The following is a 21,196-nucleotide window of genomic DNA, read 5'->3' as shown; positions in this document are numbered from 1 at the left end:
AGTGGCAAATGGGATGGGTCTCTTCACGTCTCGCCTGATTTATCTGAATGTCGCTATCTAATCTCTGGCAATTTGCTGGCTTTGGGATTCTCCCTTGGGCTTCTGTTTTACGTGCCATGATAACATGTTATTGACACCTAATTAGCTGCGAAATATTGGCGATGCCAGCACATTGTTCGGGTATTTAAGTGGAGTGTTAATGTGGCTGGATTCACAGTCTGTTTAAAGAGATACAAGATGAAGGCAGCTATTGTTTTGGCACTGATCGGCACGGTTTTGGCAGCTCCTCCTCTAAGGGTGATGCCAAAGCCAGTACGTGACCATGACCAGTATGCGCATATATTCGCACAGGTGCGTCCACCGGGTCAAAAGCCGCAGCAAATGGAGTTCCAGCCACAACATCACAGCTCTGTGTGGAACAACCAGGTTGAAATGGAAGAGGCATCCGCTGAGGTTAAGCCTCTGGAGGTTGCGAACCAGCTACAGCACCCAAACATGTATCCCAATCATCAGGTGGAGCAGGCACAGAAGCCTCCCCAGCACCTGGAGTTCGAGATCAAGCAGCACCAACAAAACTCTGAACAGGGGCATTTGGTTTCTCTGGGGGTAAAGCCAGTGGAGCAGAATCGTCCTCAGCACTTGGAGGTGGAGATCAAGGAGCAACACTCTTCCCCCAATCATCAGGTGGAGCTGGAAATCAAGCCCGTGGAACAGAAGCCTCCTCAACACCTGGAGCTGGAGATCAAGCAACAGCACCAGCAGAACTCTGCCCAGGGCCATTTGGTTTCTCTGGGAACAAGGCCAGTGGAGCAAAATCGTCCCCAGCACTTGGAGGTGGAGATCAAGGAGCAACAGTCCTCGCCAAACCATCAGGTGGAGCTGGAAATCAAGCCCTTAGTACAGACTCGTCCCCACTTGGTGGAGGTTGAGATTAAGGAGCAACATTCCGCCCCGAACCATCACCAGGAAAACTCTGCCCAGGGACATTTGGTTTCACTGGGTGTGAAGCCAGTGGAGCACAAGCCCCAACACAACGAGTTCGAGGTCTCCGCCGATCATCACCAGGAGGCTCAGGAGAATAGCCCTATCTCCTATCTGCAGAACCAGCTCCAGCACCTCAACCCCAACCTGCGCCAATAGAGCGGCTGACCCGAAAATGTATCCGTATAACCAAGGGCATTAAATATGTATAATTACAAAGGGAGAGCGTTTTCACACGGGCGCGTCGTCGTTCCAAGGTGCTTGTAAAATGCGAAATAAATAAAAATGGTCGAGCCAGTGAGCACAAGGAGCCGCAGTTTGCAATTTCCGTTTAGCTGGTGCTGCATAGTTTTTGGGCCAAGACAGCAGCTCTGGCCGGGATCAGCAGGGGGAAGGTAGCAGTCCGGAGTCCGGAGTGCCGCCGGGTGCTGAGTTATGGCCAGAGCGTGCCACCTTTTAAACCGCAGCTTGCAATTTCCGTGCTCCAACTGACTTTATGATTGCCATTGGCTTCCCGCCTCAGCTTCAGCTGCAGCACACCATTGTTGTCCAAAGTTGTTCGGGTTGGAGATGGTGGTGGAGCGGAGCGGTTAATTGGCTGGCGGCCATCTTTCGCTGGCACTTTAATTATGTTTTCGTGCAGTCTACAAACTCCACTTCTATATCTATATAACTCCATCTCTGTATCTGTATCTTCTTCGCGGGCGAATGGAGTGTCGTTGAACCAAGCCGCCACATAGATAAGCGCATAAATCTGCATTGTTCCGTTCGCCACAATGGGGTAGAAAGTTAACTATTGAATTGCATTTAGGCCACGTCGGAGGTCGATTGTCCTCGCACCTATTCAGAGACTGGCAGTATCCCGTGGGGAAGTGCCATTCCGGCCCCATGGCTCCCGGTTCGCGGCTCGCAGCTCGCAGCTCGATGGATCCGGGGCTTCCTTCGACGCTCTTTCACACCGCACCGTGCTGATGGGAAAAATTGGGAAAAAATTCGCCACCTGATTGCTTTATTTCGGGGATTACACCTGAACAAATTGCCTTTGAAGTGGTTTTCAACCCAGTAGCTTAAAGAAAGTTTCTTCGCAACTTGGAATAAATAAATATTTATATTTCTTGGATCTTATTCTTTCCCTAGAAATATTATTGTTAACGATGATTTGCAATCCTTTACCTTTAAATACCTTTATATTTCTATTTCTTGGTATAGAAAAATATTATAAGTTGTAATTTTCTTCCTACCGATAATTTAAAATCCGTGGAATAAGTTTCAAAGAATATTTTAAAATATGTTTACTAATTAGTATTTTTTATTTAACTAATAATAAAATTAGTTTATCCCTATGAAATAAAGTAGTTTTTTAATCTGAGGGATTCAAATTGTATTTTATCTATGGTATTTATCCTAAATCAATTTATTGACTTTACGGCTTTATAATCTTGTATATATATCAATATTAAAATATACTATTATTTATAATAGCTTAGTTTTAATAAAAATATTTAAAGCAAGTAGGAGAAATAATTACCAGTGCCTTGGTTTTCGCACGCGTTTTATTTTGACTCAAATATTGGCAAACAGAGCGGCCATTGCAATGGCGCTACACGCGTTTCCGCTTCCGCTGAAAGTTGCACACAAAAATCCATACATTCATGCATTTGCACCAGAAACTTTTGTTCAACTCGCATTGTGCTGTGGCATTATTCCGCACTTTATTTATTTTCTTAGCCCCGCCATTTGTTATTGCTGCAACAATTTTGCATTCTGCGGAAAAAGTTTAAGTTTCAATTGCAGCGAACGTGCCCAAGAGTTGCTGACAGCCACTGGAGCAGTGGAAACTGAAGCCATTCTAGCCATAACATGTGTAAACACATATATTCTCCCCCTCCCCAGCAGCACCACATCCAGAACCCAGTATCCAGCATCCAGATTCCAGCATCATACATCCTGCATCCTAAAGGATGCATCCTACATCCTGCCCCTCCCATTCGTTTGCATGTGTGTCAGTAGTGGATTTCGCTTGGGTTGCGCTTTCTGTTTGCCTGCCATAGTTTTTTGTTTAACTTGACGTCCAATCTTCCCTCTGCTGCAACAAAACAAAACCGCTTCAATATCATGGAAACTACGATGCTTCTAAGGAAAAATGTGATATCTGAGAATCCGGTCGGAGGATTAGGACGCAACATTATGATGCAGGTGCTTCAAAATTTCCTGCTCACCTTTAACGGTCTGGGAATAAATAAAAACGAAACACAGAGAAAAAAGAAGAGTTTACTTAGGATATTATGTAAATGAGTTTTTCTTTAAATAGTTTAGCAAAAATTTATTAAAAGGGACATTCAAAGGGTTGTATATCATTATTTAAGAGATGTCAGCTAAGGTAAAGATTATTAAGAGATATTAACTACTTTTTAATAAACCATTTTCTTCAAAAACTATTTGTCTATTAAACAGTGGTTTTACCTATTAAAAAATAAACCAATTTTTTAAAACATTTTTGGGTAGTTTAAGTATATTTTATTTTATTTTCTTTTATTTATTTTCTTTTCTTTACCATTATTATAATTGTTTTAAAAAAACAATGAACAGAAATAAGTGAATTTGTTATAATTTCCAAAATGTTTTTATAATGGTAATAATGTTGTTACAACTAGTGTTGCAAAATAATGGTTTTATAAGCTAGTGTTGTAAAGTTCTAAAAGTTCGTATGCATCAGTGCTGTTATCCCAGAAACTGTTTACAATCTTCACCGCAGTAACTCTGTTGATGCTTCCCCTGTGCTGGTCATCATCTCCCGAAAACCTTAGCAAATTAATTATTCCAGAGGGGCAGCTTATGCCAGGCATATCCATATTTTTGCCCCGCCTTTCGCTGTCACAATTGCTGCCCCTTTGAAATCCACACACGACCACACCCACACCCCCAAGAACCAACACACCCGCACATATGTTTCGCGCGTATTTCCGTTTTCACTGCGCCAACAACAATGGCGCGCGCTCCATGATTTGTGCATTTCCGTTTTTTCTGGCAGCACGCACGCGACGTGCACGGACATGCATGCGGGGAACTGCCTGAAAGCCGGAAGCTGCCGAACAGCCATCGCCATGGCTGAAGCCAAAAACTGCGGCAAAGCCAATTGATGCGCATTGAGCAGCGCGTTTGGCCCACTTCGATGTGGAGTGCTGGTCTTGCTGGCCCAATTTTAAATCGCCAATTGATTAAGCCACGAAAAGCACTGCTTTTTTGGAGCATTTGACGTTGCAACAAGCAAAACAAGCGAAACTTCGAATCGAAAACTTTCGGCCTGCTAAGCCCAAAAGCCCAAGCGTTTCCAAAGTTTTTCAATTACCTGGACCAAGCTGTACTCCCGTTTCCAGGAATCCTGCAGGATTCCCATAGTTTTGTTTGCTTCTGTAATGGCGTTGGCAAGGAAAAGGGGCAAGTTTAACAAGACAACAGGAAAAACTGGTAAAAGTAGCAAGTTGAAAGTTGCCGCAAATCGCAAAATAACCCACAAAAGCGCGCAATATTGTGGATTTTGAATGTATATATATTTTGTAATACAAACCTGTAGTCCAATTTTGCCCAATTTAGCGGGCTAGTCCCGTTTTCATTTGTCTGCAGAGTCTTTGAAAGTTGGTAAACCTTAATTGTTTTCCAATTAGTTTTGCTGTAAAAAGTTTGAAGTTCATTTAGCTGCTCCCCCGCACGGCGTGTTTTTATGCCCTTGCTTTATCTCCCCGGTTTTTTGTACGTTTTTTGGCCGCAGTCAACGTGGCGTATGATGAATTTTTAATTACGTGTGCTGCAAGCAAACCAGACAGAAAAAGTGAGTCAAAAAAAAGGGGGAAAACAAAAAAATTGGTAACAACTGTTTGCCACTTGCAAATTGCAGCTACCCAAAAAAGTAATCAAAAAAGTAGGCAGAACTCGGAACTAAAGCCAAAAACGAATCGTTTTTCCAGACTTTTTCCGGTAGGTGCAACACGGAAACTGCATATCTAGAAGTACCTACATTTGTGTTCATAACTGCAAAAAGATAATTATACAGAGGGATTTTGAGCGTTTAGTCAACTGCTCTTGACAGTGAAACAGAGCCTGAATTTCGGATGAATCGTCTGATGTTTGGGCGCCACTTTTGATGCCCATTTAAATGCACGTGCTATTTGTGTTTGCTGAATGGCATTGAAAACAATTTCGATTGTTTTAAGCACGAATCGCTTTCGGCCATTTTCAACACTCCCTGATTGCAGTTGTAAATTTGCGCCGAAAAAAATGAAAGAGCAAACGTTTTTGTGCTCTGTCAACAGCAAAAAACAGCGCCATCATCACCTCTCAACCTCACCATCACACCACTGATGTCCCCCCAAGCCACCGAAGCGACCGCACCACCGCAGGAAAATGGCCCTGAATACAAGAGCCACAGGTCATTTTTCCAGCAGTTACGATTTCCCTTATTGCTCGGCGCTTTCATTTCGCTTTTCGGACACTTTTCCTGCCCGCCGACAACTCCATGTTTTTTATCAATATGCCTGCTGCTCCCGAAATGCCATTCGGCGGGACATCTGTAATGCATTGCAGCCATAATTTTTATTTCGCCATGGAATTATACTATTTGCATGCTGCATGCATCTTTTTTGACGGAACTGACCTCTGTTAATGGTATTTTTAAGCACCCATTCTAAGGAAAAATGTTAAATGTCAATCCTTAAATTACAGATGAATTGCATAAAAATCTATTACTAGTATCAGTATCTAATACGAGGTTACGTAGATGTGTTGTATTTTAAATTAATTTGTATGTATTTTAGTAAAAAACAGACATAAAATAGTAACTGTATTTAACAACAATAATTAAAAAAAAAATCAAAATGTGTAACACAGTTGGTTTTAGCAATATATAATCAATATTATAATCCTATAAAGTACCTAAAAATAGAAAAAGTCGGTTAAAAATCTTTAAAATGTAATTTTAAATTTTAAAACCCCCTTTTAGTTATTTTAAGTAACTTACGTTTAGTTACTTTCAGCTAAAGTATAACTGATAGGTTTTATAAAAAACAGCATTCATCAATTTCGACCATCTGTTATCACATTTAAAAAATCTTTAAATATTATTTATATTAAATATATTCATGGGTGTATAAACAATCCGTTGGGCATTCGGCTTATGGTTTTTAAAGTGAGTTGAATGTTCCATGAATACGCTTCGCTTCATTCAGCTGTCATGAATTTTTCTCCTTTTTTCCGGCTGTTCAACTGCAGGGCGTTAAAGTTAATTTGTTTACGCTGATGGGTCAATGTAAAAATACGTTTTTTGCGACTTCATCAAGGACTGCGAATAGATTTGTCAGTAAAACAAAATTGAGCCATATCATGGGGGATTTATAAATTCAATATTCCGTTCATGTCGCTGGAGAGGAAAGCTGCGTAAAGTCGATTGATGTGGTTGGCCCCGTTTATTTGGAAAAAAGGGACAAAAGCCAACCGGGTTAAGCCGAGGAAATCAACTTTGACTTAACAACATTAAAAGCGCACTGCCTTAAAGGCCTTTAAGTTAATTTTCAGAGCGGGGACGGCGGCCCCCTAGAATGTCTCCCCGGCTGGCTGAAAAGATGATAAATTTTTATGCCGAACGACTCTGAAGGCAAGTTTATAAGTGTGCTTGTGTGTTTCTGCAGCCCGAGAATGGGAAACTTCGAGGCAACAGAGCCGCAACTTTAGCGGCGACATTTCCTTCGGGCATTGCCGCAAATTATGCGGTCGGGGACGTCTTGCCGCCAGAAGGAGCAGTCTCAGACACTTGAAAAACAGTCTCGGTCCGTCATTAAAAACGGGGATATAACCCATAATTTTCTTGGCTTGATTTCCCTTTAATTTGGGAAGCACTATGAAGAGAGTTATGGCCATTTCATCACGTGTCTTATGGGACTATATATTTAAAAAGGTTAATAAACAACATATAAAACCATTCTGAAGGTAATTATATCTTGTCTTCTTAAATTGTATTACTGTTATGGGAGATTTTTAAAATTATAAAAAAATATGATATCTCATTAAAATGTTTTTACAAATTATAACTAATTAAATTATTTGTAATCTAGTTTTTAATCACCCTTTTTACTTTGCTTAATTTTGGAGAACTGTTTTATATAAGCTAGGTTCTTTTATTTTTAATGTTGCTTAATTCAACAAGAAAATATACTTATAATTATCTTTCCGTTATAATAATAATTTGTTGAGTTATTTTGGCTTTAATATATGAATGTACAGTAGCTAGGTGCACTTTTATGGCCATTTTTACGATCTATAATTTACCCAAAGTCTCAAAGTTCATCACTCATACGCACTGTTGCCGTTGATCAATTATATAAGTTATATAAAGGTGGCCAGAAATTGGATTGAAAGTCTTCTTTGTCTTTGTATGGTCTTGGTATTTAAGCACCTAAAACATATAAAAATACTGTAAAATAAATTAAAGTTTAATTTAAATCAATACAGGTATTAAAATTCTGAAATGAGATACCTTATCTTTAGGATACAATTAAATGTATCTTTGTTTTTTTATGTTTCACTTTAAATAGTGGTTTTGCTACAGTCAGTATAGTAGCATTAGAATACAAGATATTTACCTCATTGCTTAAACACCAATTTATAACATCTTATCCTCCGAGACAAATGTTTTTCTAAGTGAAGGACTAGAGGACGAAGGACGCCTGGCGACTGCAAACTGGCAACTGGCAGCACCTGCTGCTGTCAGAACGGATGGGCTGCCTCGGCACTCATCTCATTCCGGCAGAGCTCACCCCGCCTTGGGGTAGCCCTAGCCCCCCAAAACCCTCTTCGAGTGAGCGATGGCTGTTTGAGCGCCGTCGACTGTCATATTACACGCTGCGCGTAATTTGTATAGAGAGTTCCGCTCGTGCCGTGTAATTTATGCATCCATCAATCGCACGAGTGGCGCTAATTGATATTACTCCGGCGGGCGGGGTGGAAAATGCATCATCGAGTGGGTCGGATTGTTTACCGACAGCATTAACTTCGTCGGCCATTTACTTGCCCAACAAATTGCAATAATGCATAAATGGTTTTTGGCAATGCGAGTGCGAATTTGGCAGTTACGCTCACCCGAAAAGGAAGAACAAAATTAATGCGATTACAGGCACTACAAATATTTTTGCATCGCTGCAGTATTGATTTTAGCCCGCACATAGCATGCGTCGCCGATGTCAGAGTTCAAATTATGAGTTCATCGCAAGTCGCGGGCACAAAGCAACACTTGCCAACAAAGCTGGCATACACTCGACGTCAGACAAAGGCAACACCAGCACTAACACCCAGAGGCGTACGAAGGGGGGAAGAGTCATCTACACCTTAAGGGTATAAAAACCTATTAGTAAAAGTTATTCAATACATTTGACAGTACTGTTTTCCTGTCCGTATGTCAACTAAAAGAAGGTTTTAAACGTAAATTACGGATTTCCCTTCTGCAAGTTAAGCTAAAAGTAGGCTTAAACTAGAAAAACTAAACTAAAAAAAAGTATGGTTTAAGGTTTAAACTTGGGGAAACTTAAGACCTTATGTTAGTTTAACCTGGAGTCTAGAAAACGGAGTATTTTAGGTTTAAAGCCCAATTATGGTTCACATTTAGGCGCGAAAATAACCCCTACTCTGCTGACAAAATAGAGTGGTATACATTTTCCTAGCTAACACGGAAAAACAAATGTTTTTCAAGCAAAAGAAAGCCCTCCCCCTCACAAATTTCTGCGTACGCCACTGCTGGCAACTACAGACAACTCGAGTGCCATTGTCTGAATATGTGTTTGATGTGTGTGCTGAGTGGGTGGGTGAGTTAAAGGGTTGCTGATGGCAGGGTGGGGATCATTTTTGCCTTGGACAAATGACTGCCAGTGCTGAGACAATGCAGTTGCAGTAACTACTCCTCATTTTAAATTCCACCTAGCAGTCACGGCCAGGACAGGCGATTTAATTTGGAAATGCAAAGCGAGGTATTTTTGTAAGATGCCAAAAACAATGAATTCCGAGTTAAAAGAAAGCAAATAACCCTAGTTTACAGAGTTTACATTTTGTTTATTATGACATTTATTGAAATCAAAGTAAAACCAGTAGGGAAAACTATGGAGAAATCAAGCAAAATAAATGAAATGCAAAATATTTGCTTGTGTGTTAAGTATTGTGAGTACTGCCCCTAACTGTTAGTTAGTTTCTTTACCTAAAAGCTTCGTAAAATAATTTATTGAAATTTTAAGTATGCTCTAATAAAACTAAATAAAATATTATTCATGTTATTTTGTTACCATGTGACACTGCATTTTTATTATATTTAATATCATTATTAATATTTATATCATTTAATATCACAAAATAAATTTCAATAAATTAAACCTATTATAATATTTGAATTATTTAATTAATTTAACTGGAAATGCATGATTTTTGGTTATTTTCACTTTTGAACACAAAGTTAAAAGTGAGCTCTTCTCCCGGGGGAACTTAGGTGATTCCCGCAATCACAGCCAGCTCCTCGGGTGTCAGCACTCCACTCTGGTCTGGGGATCAACTGGGACTTACTCACACGTGCTGGGTGAAAAGGGGTTTATGTGGAGCCCGGACCCCCGGAGGGAACGGACTTGAGGGCCGGCTAGTTGACCATAAACTAGCTTTGGCTGCCTCGCTGGGGGAGTAGTGACCTCGCCCTCGGTTTGACTCCTGCTGTCAAATGTCAACGGAATGGGCTTGGGTTTAGCATGGTTCAGGACGGGAATGGTCTGGCCGGGATGGTAATGGAGGAGGTGTTGTCAGAGCATTTGCTTTTGTGTCCTCACCTGCAGATGCATCCATCTGGCTGTCTGCTTGCTGCTGATGGCCCCGAACAATGCCGAAGGGTGGAGATCTGGGCTTAGTCGAGCTATTATGATGAGCGAGCTGCGAGCTCTGAGCTGTGTGTACTGCTGAGCTCGGGAGCTGTGTTAATGACAGCGGAAGTGCACTTTATTTAATTAATATGTTATAATTATAAAGTGCTTATGCCTGCTCATGTGCGAAGTGGGCTGCGGTGGGGTGTGGAGGGCCTATCTCGGATCGGATTAATGGGTGAAAAAGTCAGCGAGTGCAGAGCTCTCGGGCAGTTCTGCTAAGCAAATAAAGTGCCAGGCAAATACAAATACTGCGTGGGAATTAATTGAAAGGGCATTGGATTACTCGTCGGCTGATAAAATGCCCCAGGTCGCCAGGAAATTTAATTAACTGAGTTTAACTGGTAGCTGGCTGACTTCTTGGTTTGCCTTTAATACTAAAATTAGCATTTACCAAATGAATAGGTACTCTGTGACACATCTAATTTCGTCCTCTGGCCGATTGAAGTTCCATTTTGTTGAAATAAAAAAATCATTTAAATTGCCTGATTTAATTAGGACCTTTCACACTGAAAGGAGAACTAATTAAATGAGATACTAAGCATTTTCTGCGACTAATATTAAAAAAAAACTTTATATTAAAATTTAAAAAAAATTAAAATTTATTGTTTGAACATTTTTAACATTAAGCAAGCAGTATGTAAATAAATAAATAAATTGTTTGTACACTAAACAAAGCGGAACTTGAATTATTTTAAAACGAATTCCAAGGATTTTTATTTCAGTTGTACTATTTTACTCAGTTGTAAAAAGTATTCTGTGTCATACATTTTTTTTATTGGATAACTTAATTTAAAAGTAAACAAACTTTTTACTTCAATAATAGTTGAATAAAAATACATTTTTTTCGTTATGATACCTAAAAAGTCAATAGGTTTAATGATCATTCATAGTGTTTTTAGTACTTCAACTTTTTAAAGTGGAAAAAAACGATTGCCCACATGAAGTTAACTTGTTGTGAACTTATTTCCTGCGCTGCAATGAACCGTGTAGCTAAACTTTATTGGCGCCATAAATTGATTATGATTTTGATATTAACTTCAGAGTGCCCCCGTAATTGGCGCCAATTGACGGTTTTCAAATTTCCGGGGAGTTGACTTTTGTGCGAGCATAATCACATTAATTAGGTGGCACATCAGGCGAAGCCAGGCAACCGGTTAACATTAGGAACTTTGCCACATGCGGCGTGGCATGTCAATTATTTCAATTAAACGGGCTTCTGGCGCGCCGAGGTTGCCAATGGCAATAGCAATCAGCATCAATTTCAATGCACTTAATACGAATGTGCTCTATGGTTTTTTGTCGATGCCCTGACAGGGCCATTAAAAGTTCTAATAACCAATTAAAGTGCAAAAATAAACATTAATTATGCGCCGGAGTGGCACTGCTCGAAATATGTTGCAACTTTCGCCGCACACATACTTTGTTGGCCAAGAGCAGCGGGCGATGGCTGCCATTCTAAAGTTTTGCCCAAATTTATGCACATTGTTGCATTTTCCCCTGTCCTCTGAGGGCGAATATGTGGAGTGGCATAAGTAATCAAGCAGCCAGGAAAGTGGCAAATGTGAAGTATTTGCCAGGCAAATGTTTTGGCCAACTTAGGAACGAATTGCCAGGATGTCGCTGCTGCTACTGCGAAATTTATGTGCATGATTTGCATAAGCTGCCCCCCGAGTGTCTTAAATAAGTGCATTTTAATATGGCTCAGTCATCTGCATGTCTGGACACAGAAAAAGTTTTCTTAGCTTCAGGATCTCTTTATCAAATGGAACTTTGGATGATAGAATATTCATTGGTGCAATTGACGTTAATTCGGAATTCATAGAGTTTATATAGCTATTTTTGGTTGTCGAACTTATAAGCTTAATATTTTTGCATATTATTATACTGGGACTAGCAAAATTCAAACAAAATATGTAATATTTCTATATACCATAAGTTAGAAATTTTGATTCTTCGTTTTCTAAGATGAATTTGAAAATGACGCCGATCAATACAGGACAATAAAATATTTATTAGTACAACAAAAATTAATCAATCATCCTATTAATATATCATTATTTTGCAATAATTAAGAAAGGTAGCTACGTACATTTTTCGATGAAGATACTTATGTGTTATTTATGTTTAAAACTTGTAACCTAACATCTTTATAACTATTCTGGCTATTAGGATTTGTTTTTACATTTAAGATTAGTAAAAATAAACAAATATTTATCATTGTCATTTTAAATATATAAGAGGTAGGTATTAAATTTTTCAGATAAAGATGCCAAGAAGCAGACATCTATTCGTAAAAATACTTTATTAAAAACTGACATCATTTATAGGTTACCCAAAGAAACAAAAGATGACAGCTGCTACATTTGTTCCTTAAGTCTGCGATTTTCACGCTCACTTAATTTGCGAGTGTATGCATTAATACTCGACTTTCCACCTGAACAGTCCTTCGATTTTAAGTAGAACTTGCACTTGGCCCCGCCTGCTTGAGTGTCACTCGAAATTGAACTGCAGCCTGGATGGAGGGGCATCTATTGGCCTCTTCACAACAAGATGCAATTATTACATGCCCGGCAGCGGCTCCTTACCTTTGGCAAACTGGAATAAGTGCTTTCGGGCACTAGTTTTTAGCAGAGTCCGAGCAGGGCAAACTTTTAGCTGCAAAGTTAAACAGCAGGAACTGAATAAATTGTCAAGGCTGCGCCGTCAAAGATACCAAAGGAAGAGAAAGGGATCAAAAGGGCAGGGTGGGTTGCCGAAAAAAGTTACCTAACGATGAGTTCCGAAGTTCAAATAAGCTGAGCTCAGCAAAACGAGGCAAGTGGGTGTAGCGTTATTATTAACTTAATTTGTAGTACATTCAATCGTTTATTGGGGAATCAATGTCGGATATTGTTGAGCCATGCACTTTAATAAAAATAATATTAGTATATCTTTGACATTTTTGTTATTTTGGGCCTAACCCTATGAAAAATTGTATTAAGGGATTTTTAAGTTTTAAAAATTAATCAGTAAAAAAAAAAGTAAATAAAAGATAAAGCTAAGATAACTGGATTCTGTTTATATAAAAAGTAAAGATATTTGTTATACTTTTAATTAAATTTCTTTTACCTATTCCTATTCTAAAAATAGTTATTTTTTAATTTAGTTTGGAAAATAACAAAGAAATAAAGAAGGTATAGACACTATTATTTTTTATTTTAATAATGGAATGGAAAATCCATACAAATTACCAGCATAAAACAAACTAAAGCTTTCCAAACGTATAAAGGATTTTCCCTGGGCTATTAAGATTTTATACAATGCTCTTTAATGACTTCAAAGGTATCTGGCGAGTGAACTGCCCCAATAAATGCCATCGGTTAAAGCCACCCTCGATCCGTCTGTCAGGTGTCAGCTTAATTGTTGACAACATCTGCCGGCGCTTGCGGTTAATTAGCCGGCCATATGATTAATCAATCCGCCGGAGTCTCCTGTTCCCGGGCTGCTGGAACAGGCCCTACTCCGACTGCGATGCCGAGCAGCAAGTGCGTCTTGTTGCGCCGCACATTGAATACCGAAAAACTCAATTAATTTGTGAATAAACGTTAAATTGAATTGCGTTTGCGGGCTGCCTGCTGCAGTCGGTGCATAATTGCCAGTGACATGGCTGCAGTGTGCAGTTCGCAGCTCGCAGTTCGCAGTTCTGTGTTCGCAATGTGCCAGGCACCCCGAGATCGAGGGGTGCCCGAGATTCAGAGCTCGAGAGCGTGCCAGCGCCATCTTTGACGGCTTCTTAATTAAAAGACTGTCAATCTGTGTGTACGTCCTCCAGTTCCCACTATGTGTATATGTATTTATGGGCTGCGTGAGGCCCGGGAAGCGACAACCCGACAACCCGACAAACTGATGCCGTGTTGTCCCGGCACCCGGGCATCCGAAAGGCTCCCAAGGATCCAAGGCTTCCAGCTGCATGCAACCCATTGCCGGAGTGCTATTGTTAGCATCAAGTCATGCGCGCGGCAGGCTGTATCGCCGTCGCCATTGCCATCGCCATCGCCACATCGCCGGCAAAAAAGCAAAATAGCAAAGAGCAGGAGCAGCGCCAGCGGAAAATGAAAAGAAAATGGGTAGTGAGCCCGGGAAAAACAAAATTCACACACCCAACAGGAGTCGTCCATCGAGCTGACAGGGTTTTATAGCCAAGTGCTAAGTCAATGGAGCTCTTTCATGTTCCAAAATTTCTTTCTCGGGTCATGACAAAACAATTCTAGTTGAATTTCCATTTTATTTCCATTTGGAATTAACAGTATCTCGAATATTTCTTAGGGCCATGCGAAAATTGTTTCCAATAATTGAAAATTTTCTATACAAAAATGTCAATTGCAATATGTCCAGAGCTTAGTTTTGTATAGGAATGGGGAATTTTAAGAGGATTTATTGTTGTAGTGAGTACCTACAGTGATTTGAAAATTAATTTAAAAGCAAACTAGCAAAAATCCAATCAAAAAATAAATGAAAAGCATACTTTATTATATGGTTTAATTAAAGTAAAACCTTAAATTTATTTATATAAATAATTGTTCTATATGTTAATCGTAAAGAACAATCCAAGTCAACATTTTTAATGGTAAACTAATTAATAAAAATGTTTTTTAACTAAGAAAAACACTCCATTTATTACTTCCTACAAAACAAATGGCGAAAGTTCGCATCTCTAGGTCCGTTTGCCACCCCACTTTCAAGCAGGAAAAAGCAAAGAAAAAACGAGATCCGAAGCGGGGAAATACCCGTACAGGGAAAATGCATAAAAATGACTTATAAAACATTTGTGAGCGTGCGAACGGAAAGTCGCTGAAGAGAAGGTGCCGGGACATTGAGGGCCACCGCATCCCAGTGGCCCCAAGTCCAACCCCTAGCCCAAACCCTTCGCATCCGAGCCCATTCGGGAACAGTATCCTTTGGCAGGCCGTACAAGTGCTGCTCATTGACAGCACGCTGACGTGATGTGTTTAAGCCTGCTGGGATGTCCCGGCTGGGATGTCCTTGTCCTGGTGTGGAGCTGTCTGTGTGCTGCCTGCTTTTAGGCTGCATGCTGCTGGTGCACTGGGAAAAATATGTAACAGCAAGCTCTTCATTTACTTAATTATTTAACAAAATTGGAAATTAATCATTCATCTGGAAAGTTTGAACTATTTTCCTTAATTAGATAATAATAATGGAACACAGTTTTGTATTTGCATTTAATTTTATATGTGTGTAAAAGATAATATAAATAATATAATATAAATCTGTAAATTGAGTAAATAAGTATTAAAGAGTTATAATATTTGTTTTAGTTCTAGACAGTACAGCTTTAAGAAAATATTTAATGTTACTTTGTTAGATATAGAAAATAAGTTAAGATTGATGAGCTTTATAGAAAATTTTTTTTTGTAGTGCGATTTAAATATATTGATTTGAAAATATATTAAATTTAATATTAAATTGGTAGGTTTAGAAAGTAAAGTAGGATGATAGGATTATATTACGATCTGAATCAGTTCAATGAGTTAGTTATATATGGATAGGAAAAGAGATTATGTTTATGTTAATACAAGATAAAGCCAATTTTGACTGAAACTGATATTGCTATTGAGTCTCGTTCGACCTACTTTTTTCTTGCAGTGCCCTGGCTACAGCCTTGAGATTGCAGCTCCCCGATATCCGTGCAGTGAGAATGCGTTCCATTCGCCGCGACGTGATGACTCCGACTGTGACGTGCCACAAATATCAATACAGGACAGGGCGGGCTCGAGGATGCAGGACGTCGTGGCTCTACTCCTCGTCTTGAACACGTTTCGCACGTCCTCAAGTGTTGTTAGTTTCATCGTGGCTCCATAACTCCGACCATGCCAACCATTCCTCCATCTTACCACTTTACACCTACCGAGCAACTTTAGGGGGAAGCCCCCGTGAAAACTCCCCATATTTTTCGAGCGTCAGCAACTTTGTTTTTCGCATGATTTACCGCACAGATCCGTTCGTATATTTGTCGTTTCGACGTAATTTGCATATAATTTACAGCTTCTGGCAGCAGGCGGCATCGGCAACTTTTAAAGTACTATATTCCTTTTCTCACACCTGGTCGCCGACGGCGACAAGCTCCTCGAACCGCCGGCAAACATCTCCTAAGAGGCAAAGCACTCGCACTCGCACTCGGAACAACAAACATTTTAGCGCCACGCCATGCCGGTGAATATTTTTAAAGTTTTTGACATAGTTTTCCACGTCGGCATGCAGCTGGGCACGCCCACTTGAGCACGCCTCCCCCGCACGCACTCGCGAAAATTTCCGCCGTTCGGAAAAGCAGACGTCTGGCTAATGAGCTGCAGGAAGCCCGCTGCACCTGAGAAATAAAAAAAAAAGAACAGGAAAAAAGCAGGGGAAGCGTAATGCACTCGGCATGCATTTTTTATATCAACTTATAAGTGGTTCCGCCAAAAAAAAAGGGGGAAATAAAAAAGAAACTACCGGGATCTGTGGAGTTTCCCAGGTGGCAGAGGCGTGGCGCGGAGTGCGCTAATTTAGAGGATGCAGGTGTGAAGCCCAGGTAAATGGGTTAAAAAGTGGGTGGATGGCAGAGTGGAAAGTGGCAAGATGTGGTGGGGAATGCCGCAGGACAAACCCCTCGGTAGTTCAGGTGTTTAGTTAGTGGTGTGTTCGCAATGCCGTGTTTTCTGCGGGGGAAGTGTGATGGCAAAGAGATCTTCTATTTCAGGAAGCCAAGGAAAATTGGGAAAATAATTAGAGATTCGGGAGAATAAAGCAATGCCGTGTGCATTCCAGGAGCCTGAGGAAAATTGCAGATATTCCAAAGATAGAGAGGAAATTTTAAAAATGATATCAAGGAAATGTATATAAATAATAAATTGCACGGGCAACAGAACAAAACGCAATGTTACTTCGATAAACTAGGCTTTTCAGGCATAAGTTGCAAGTAATTTGTAAAATATCTACTCAAAGAACCTTTTACTGATGCAAGAGGAGCCTACAACTGGATGAATCTTTTTATGTATATAGGTAAGCTTTGAATTGAATTTAATAAGCTCATATTTTACTAAAAAGCTAAACATTTAGTTAAAAAACTAAAAAAGACAAATAGTTATAAGTTGGGAAAACAATAAATAGTCGTTATACTAGAATATCGTGCATGAATAATAATCACACAATATGACACATTTTAAACTAAGCTAAATATATGACTCATCCTTTTCCTCATTGTTTTTTTGTTTTATTTTTTTACTGCTTTTCTTATCTTTAAATGGGAAAATCGGAATTTAATTCATTAACTCAAATCGTTTGATTGGTCAAAAGGGCAAAGGTCAGAGTTTTTAGATAACATAACAAATTCTGGATTTTATAGGTTTCGAAGTACTTGAAGGTTATTAGTGAAAAGTGATAAGTGTAAAATAAAATGTATTTATTGCATAGCTGGTTACGTGGTATCTGAAATTCGAGGCACTCCACTATTGCGTTCTCCACTACTTCGTCATGAGTTTACGAAGAAGTGCTGAAAATTTGAACTTGAAAGTCACAACCGAAATTTTTGAGAGTCAGTCACAAAACAGTCGGAATATCGTTTGCATCTACAAATTCTGGTGAGTTATGTCGTTTTCTAAGGAGGATAAAGTGTGCCAAGCAAATTTGCGAAATATTTGTTTCCAAAATAGAGTCATAGTCAAAGAGCGGCTTTAAGGGATTTTTGTAATTACAGGTAATAGTGCTTAGAAATAAGCTAATTATTCCCGTTTTCCTTCTTTTCGGAAAAACTTTTGTATTATTATTTGTTATTATTATTTATGTAATTTTGGAAACTCAACGCTATCTTCTACCTTCTGTTATACACCTCAAATCAGATTTTTCTTTCAGAAAATGCTGTTATCCATAGGATTTCTGGCCACGGTTCTATTGCTGTTGCTACACAACTCAACTGCTGATATTCTTGGTTGCGACTTCTATGACACTGTCAATATTTCAAGCGCTGAAAAGTTATCAAACGGATCGTACCTGTTCGAAGGCCTACTGATTCCGACTGACTTGGTGGATGAATATAGCTTTAAGGTCCTCGCTGATGGTTCGAAATTAAACGTTGGAAAGCATATGAGAGGATGTGTCTGCAAACTGAAGCCATGCATCAGATTTTGCTGCCCCTTTAATTACATAATGAAAGATAAAAAATGCGCTCGTGAAATGTCACCAACGGAACTGGAAAGTCACAATCGCTACGTGAACGTGACCCTCGGCAACGGGACGGTGGCCAAAAGACACTACAAGGAGGATCTAATCGTGCAATCGGAGGTGCCATTTTCTTGTGATGATGGAGGAGATTTGCATCACGCAGACCACTCAATCCCTGGTAACAACTTCACAATGTTTGAGGTTCTTTTAACCAGTAAATTTGCCAAATGCGAAGATTAATCACTAATGATTTTCCGTAGAATGAAACTTTTTTTAGAGCCTGGGACGAGGTGTACTTGAATAAGCGAGATTACTGTATGCAGCACTTCAAAGTGGACGAAAATATTCGAATTGTTCCTCACTTTTGCCTTCCTGCTACCGCGAAAGGGGCGCAGAGCTTTGGTAACGTAGACTCTCAGCACGGTTATATATTGACTTCCACATCCTTTCGTATCCCACAGTAATGATGATATCATTGGTGTGCATTGTTCTGACCATCAGCGTGTACCTTTACATCAAGCAGCTACACAATTTGTACGGAAAGTGTGTTATGTGCTACATGGTCTGCCTGTTCATGACTTTCCTAATCCTTCTCATGGATTTGTGGAACGTGTTTAAACTGAAATCCACCATGTGTATTACAGCAGGTAAACTTGAAGCCATGAAACTGTTTTTTATTGTTATAAAATATGTTTTTATAATATCATCTGTAGGATTTTTGGGCTACTTCTTCGTCATGGCCGCCTTCTTTTGGCTGTCTGTCATCAGTCTGCATCTCTGGAGTTCCTTCCGGAGTTTCTCCATTTCGCTGTACAGCTTCCTGCCAGAACATCTATTTCTGGCCTACAGCTGTTTCTCCTGGGGCATGGCACTGGCCATGACCGGGGTCACCATCCTAGCTGATAATGTTATAAAGAATGCGGACTGGGCACCTCGCGTGGGCACCAGCCAATGTTGGATATACGGTGGGTTCCCATATCATTTTGAAGAACAGTGGAATGGCCTTCATGCAACTTATTTTTTCTCTTGCAGCTTCAGATTACACGGTCTTACTGTACTTCTATGGGCCAATGATATTGCTGATTGTCTTCAACATAACCATGTTTATCCTGACCTCTAAACAAATAGTAAGAGTAAAGATGGATGTTGGGAAGCTTAACTCGGACAAAAGAACGTAATTCTATTGATTGCTCGTATATTTTATTATATTAAGTGCCATTTAATAATCCCATAACAGTTACACGATGTTCCTGCGTCTCTTTATCGTCATGGGAGCGTCGTGGAGCCTGGAGATTTTGTCCTTCTTTGTTAGTCGTGACTCTTTTTGGTCCAGGGTCTTGAGCATGGCTGACTACTTTAATTGGTCCCAGGGTACCATCATATTTGTGCTGTTTATCTTGAAGTCTAGCACACTAAAACTCTTAAGGGATCGGTAAGTTATCTGTTCTGCTGAAAAAAAGCCTTAACATATTGCTTAGCATGCAATTTGTCTCAGTACTTACATAGCTTAAATAATGTTTTGCGTTACTTACTTTTCTATCACTCTCATAATCATTTTTCCTCTCTAGTGGAGAAACAAAATACACCTGCAGTGCCGTCCGTTCGAGACCGAAAGATGATCGGAGTAAGACTTGTGAAAGGGAGTTTCTGCAGTCTGGAACAGAGATCCGAACTTCTTAGTCTTGATAGGAAGTCGTATATCGGTCTAACCTTTTACTGGAAAATTCTCGGAGCTCTAAGGATGGAAAAGAATTTTATTTACTTCCTACTCTAATTATCTCAAATTTTACTCATTTTATAACAAAACATGTGCATTAATTACCTTATATTTTTCTAATTTTGTAATAAATAAATGTTTTTCTTTTTTAAGATGTAAATATATTTTTTATTTAAATGTTAGTTTTAGTTTTTTTTGTTTTTTTTTTTATTTCCTGTGGCTTCTTGTGACTGGGGGTATGAGGGGGAAAACGAGAATAAATGAGAATACGGGCTAATCTATCTATCAGAGCAAGAACAGTTATAAAGAAAATAATAAATCTACTGTAAGCTGAATTAGTAGATAGAGAGTTCTAGGTTGCCGGTCCGTTCTTTTAAGAGAAGAGTTATTCTATTACTGTACAATGGAAAGCGGAGACGATGATGCTGACACTTTGGAACCGAAACCCTAGATTCGCCGGAAAGTAAGTCACAGGTAAAAATTTTGTAAATGTGTACCTGAGTAACAGGCATATGGGGACTTAAAGCTACACTTCTATATCGGTGATTTGTATCATTTTCGGATAAGTCACAAACTTTGATTACCTGACATTTTACTAAAAACTGAATAATTGATCTAAAAATTACGAATATATAAACATAGTATATACATATGATTAAATATATTTTTTCTTATTTGTTTTTAGTTATTATTGTATTCACAAAAAAAATATTTTTTTTTTAATAAATGATAGTTATTATTAAGGTTTATCCATTTGAAAAGTGAATATTTAGCCGGGAAACAATAAAATAAAACCAATAGTATTTGTAAGCCTTTTTAATGCTTTAAGCAAATGAGCATGTACACATTTTCTACATGTATATAACCATCCCTCTCGAACTCCCTTTAGCTGAGTAATGGGTATCTGATAGCATATTCTCTTGTTATACTTAAGAATTGGCAGAGATATCATAGCTATCTAATGATCTTTTTCAACTTTTCTAAGAAAAATAGAATTAAGAAGAAATTGTACTCGTCGGAAAGTGTGGTCAGGATCATTGGCCGCGTCGAACTTGTCATGTCCATCTATCTGTCCGTCCGTATAAACGCTTAGGGCTCGGAAAAATGTAGAAGGTATGAAATTGGAAGAGCGAATTCCGTGGCTTCTTAGGCAGCGCAAGTTTATTTCAGAGAAGTGCCGCGCATGCTCTGAAGCTGAAAACTCTTAAATCTCCATGGAGCTTACATTTTTAAAAATTTTGTTTCAGTGTAATTTGAAATGTATGTTATTATTTCATTTGCAATTATGTGATCGTTTTTTTTTTTGTTGTTCTTAAATGGAAATATCAGAATTACTCTTGGAATTTAAGCAAAGGTCATAGCC

The 21,196-nt window shown here is 39.2% G+C and overlaps 2 protein-coding genes across 2 annotated transcripts; both read left to right on the top strand.

Moving 5' to 3' along the window:
* Window positions 1-206: 206 nt before the first annotated feature.
* Window positions 207-1,284, top strand: LOC108036269 (involucrin). The gene has a single exon (XM_017112280.3). It carries the CDS (start codon window positions 238-240, stop codon window positions 1,138-1,140), a length of 903 nt encoding a protein of 300 aa, XP_016967769.1. The 5' UTR covers window positions 207-237; the 3' UTR covers window positions 1,141-1,284.
* An 8,465-nt stretch (window positions 1,285-9,749) lies between these two features.
* LOC108036181 (probable G-protein coupled receptor Mth-like 3) lies at window positions 9,750-19,583 on the top strand. The gene is made up of 8 exons (XM_044091601.1): window positions 9,750-9,782; window positions 15,564-15,755; window positions 17,808-18,317; window positions 18,377-18,518; window positions 18,578-18,763; window positions 18,830-19,081; window positions 19,149-19,290; window positions 19,354-19,583. Exons 1-8 carry the CDS (start codon window positions 9,750-9,752, stop codon window positions 19,550-19,552), a joined length of 1,656 nt encoding a protein of 551 aa, XP_043947536.1. The 3' UTR covers window positions 19,553-19,583.
* The last annotated feature ends 1,613 nt before the right edge of the window (window positions 19,584-21,196 follow it).

This window comes from Drosophila biarmipes, chromosome 2R (genome assembly GCF_025231255.1).
Source record: "Drosophila biarmipes strain raj3 chromosome 2R, RU_DBia_V1.1, whole genome shotgun sequence".
Classification (NCBI taxonomy): Eukaryota; Metazoa; Arthropoda; class Insecta; order Diptera; family Drosophilidae; genus Drosophila; species Drosophila biarmipes.
This window is presented reverse-complemented; position numbering and strand designations above follow the sequence as displayed.

What these genes read in the sequence shown, in the direction of transcription:
- LOC108036269 (XM_017112280.3), top strand. Translation starts at nt 238, where the DNA reads ATGAAGGCAGCTATTGTTTTGGCACTGATCGGCACGGTTTTGGCAGCT.
- LOC108036181 (XM_044091601.1), top strand. Translation starts at nt 9,750, where the DNA reads ATGGTTCAGGACGGGAATGGTCTGGCCGGGATG. An exon ending in ACAACTTCACAATGTTTGAG is followed by an intron (nt 18,318 to 18,376) that starts GTTCTTTTAACC and finishes GATTTTCCGTAG; the next exon opens with AATGAAACTTTTTTTAGAGC. An exon ending in GAAAGGGGCGCAGAGCTTTG is followed by an intron (nt 18,519 to 18,577) that starts GTAACGTAGACT and finishes CGTATCCCACAG; the next exon opens with TAATGATGATATCATTGGTG.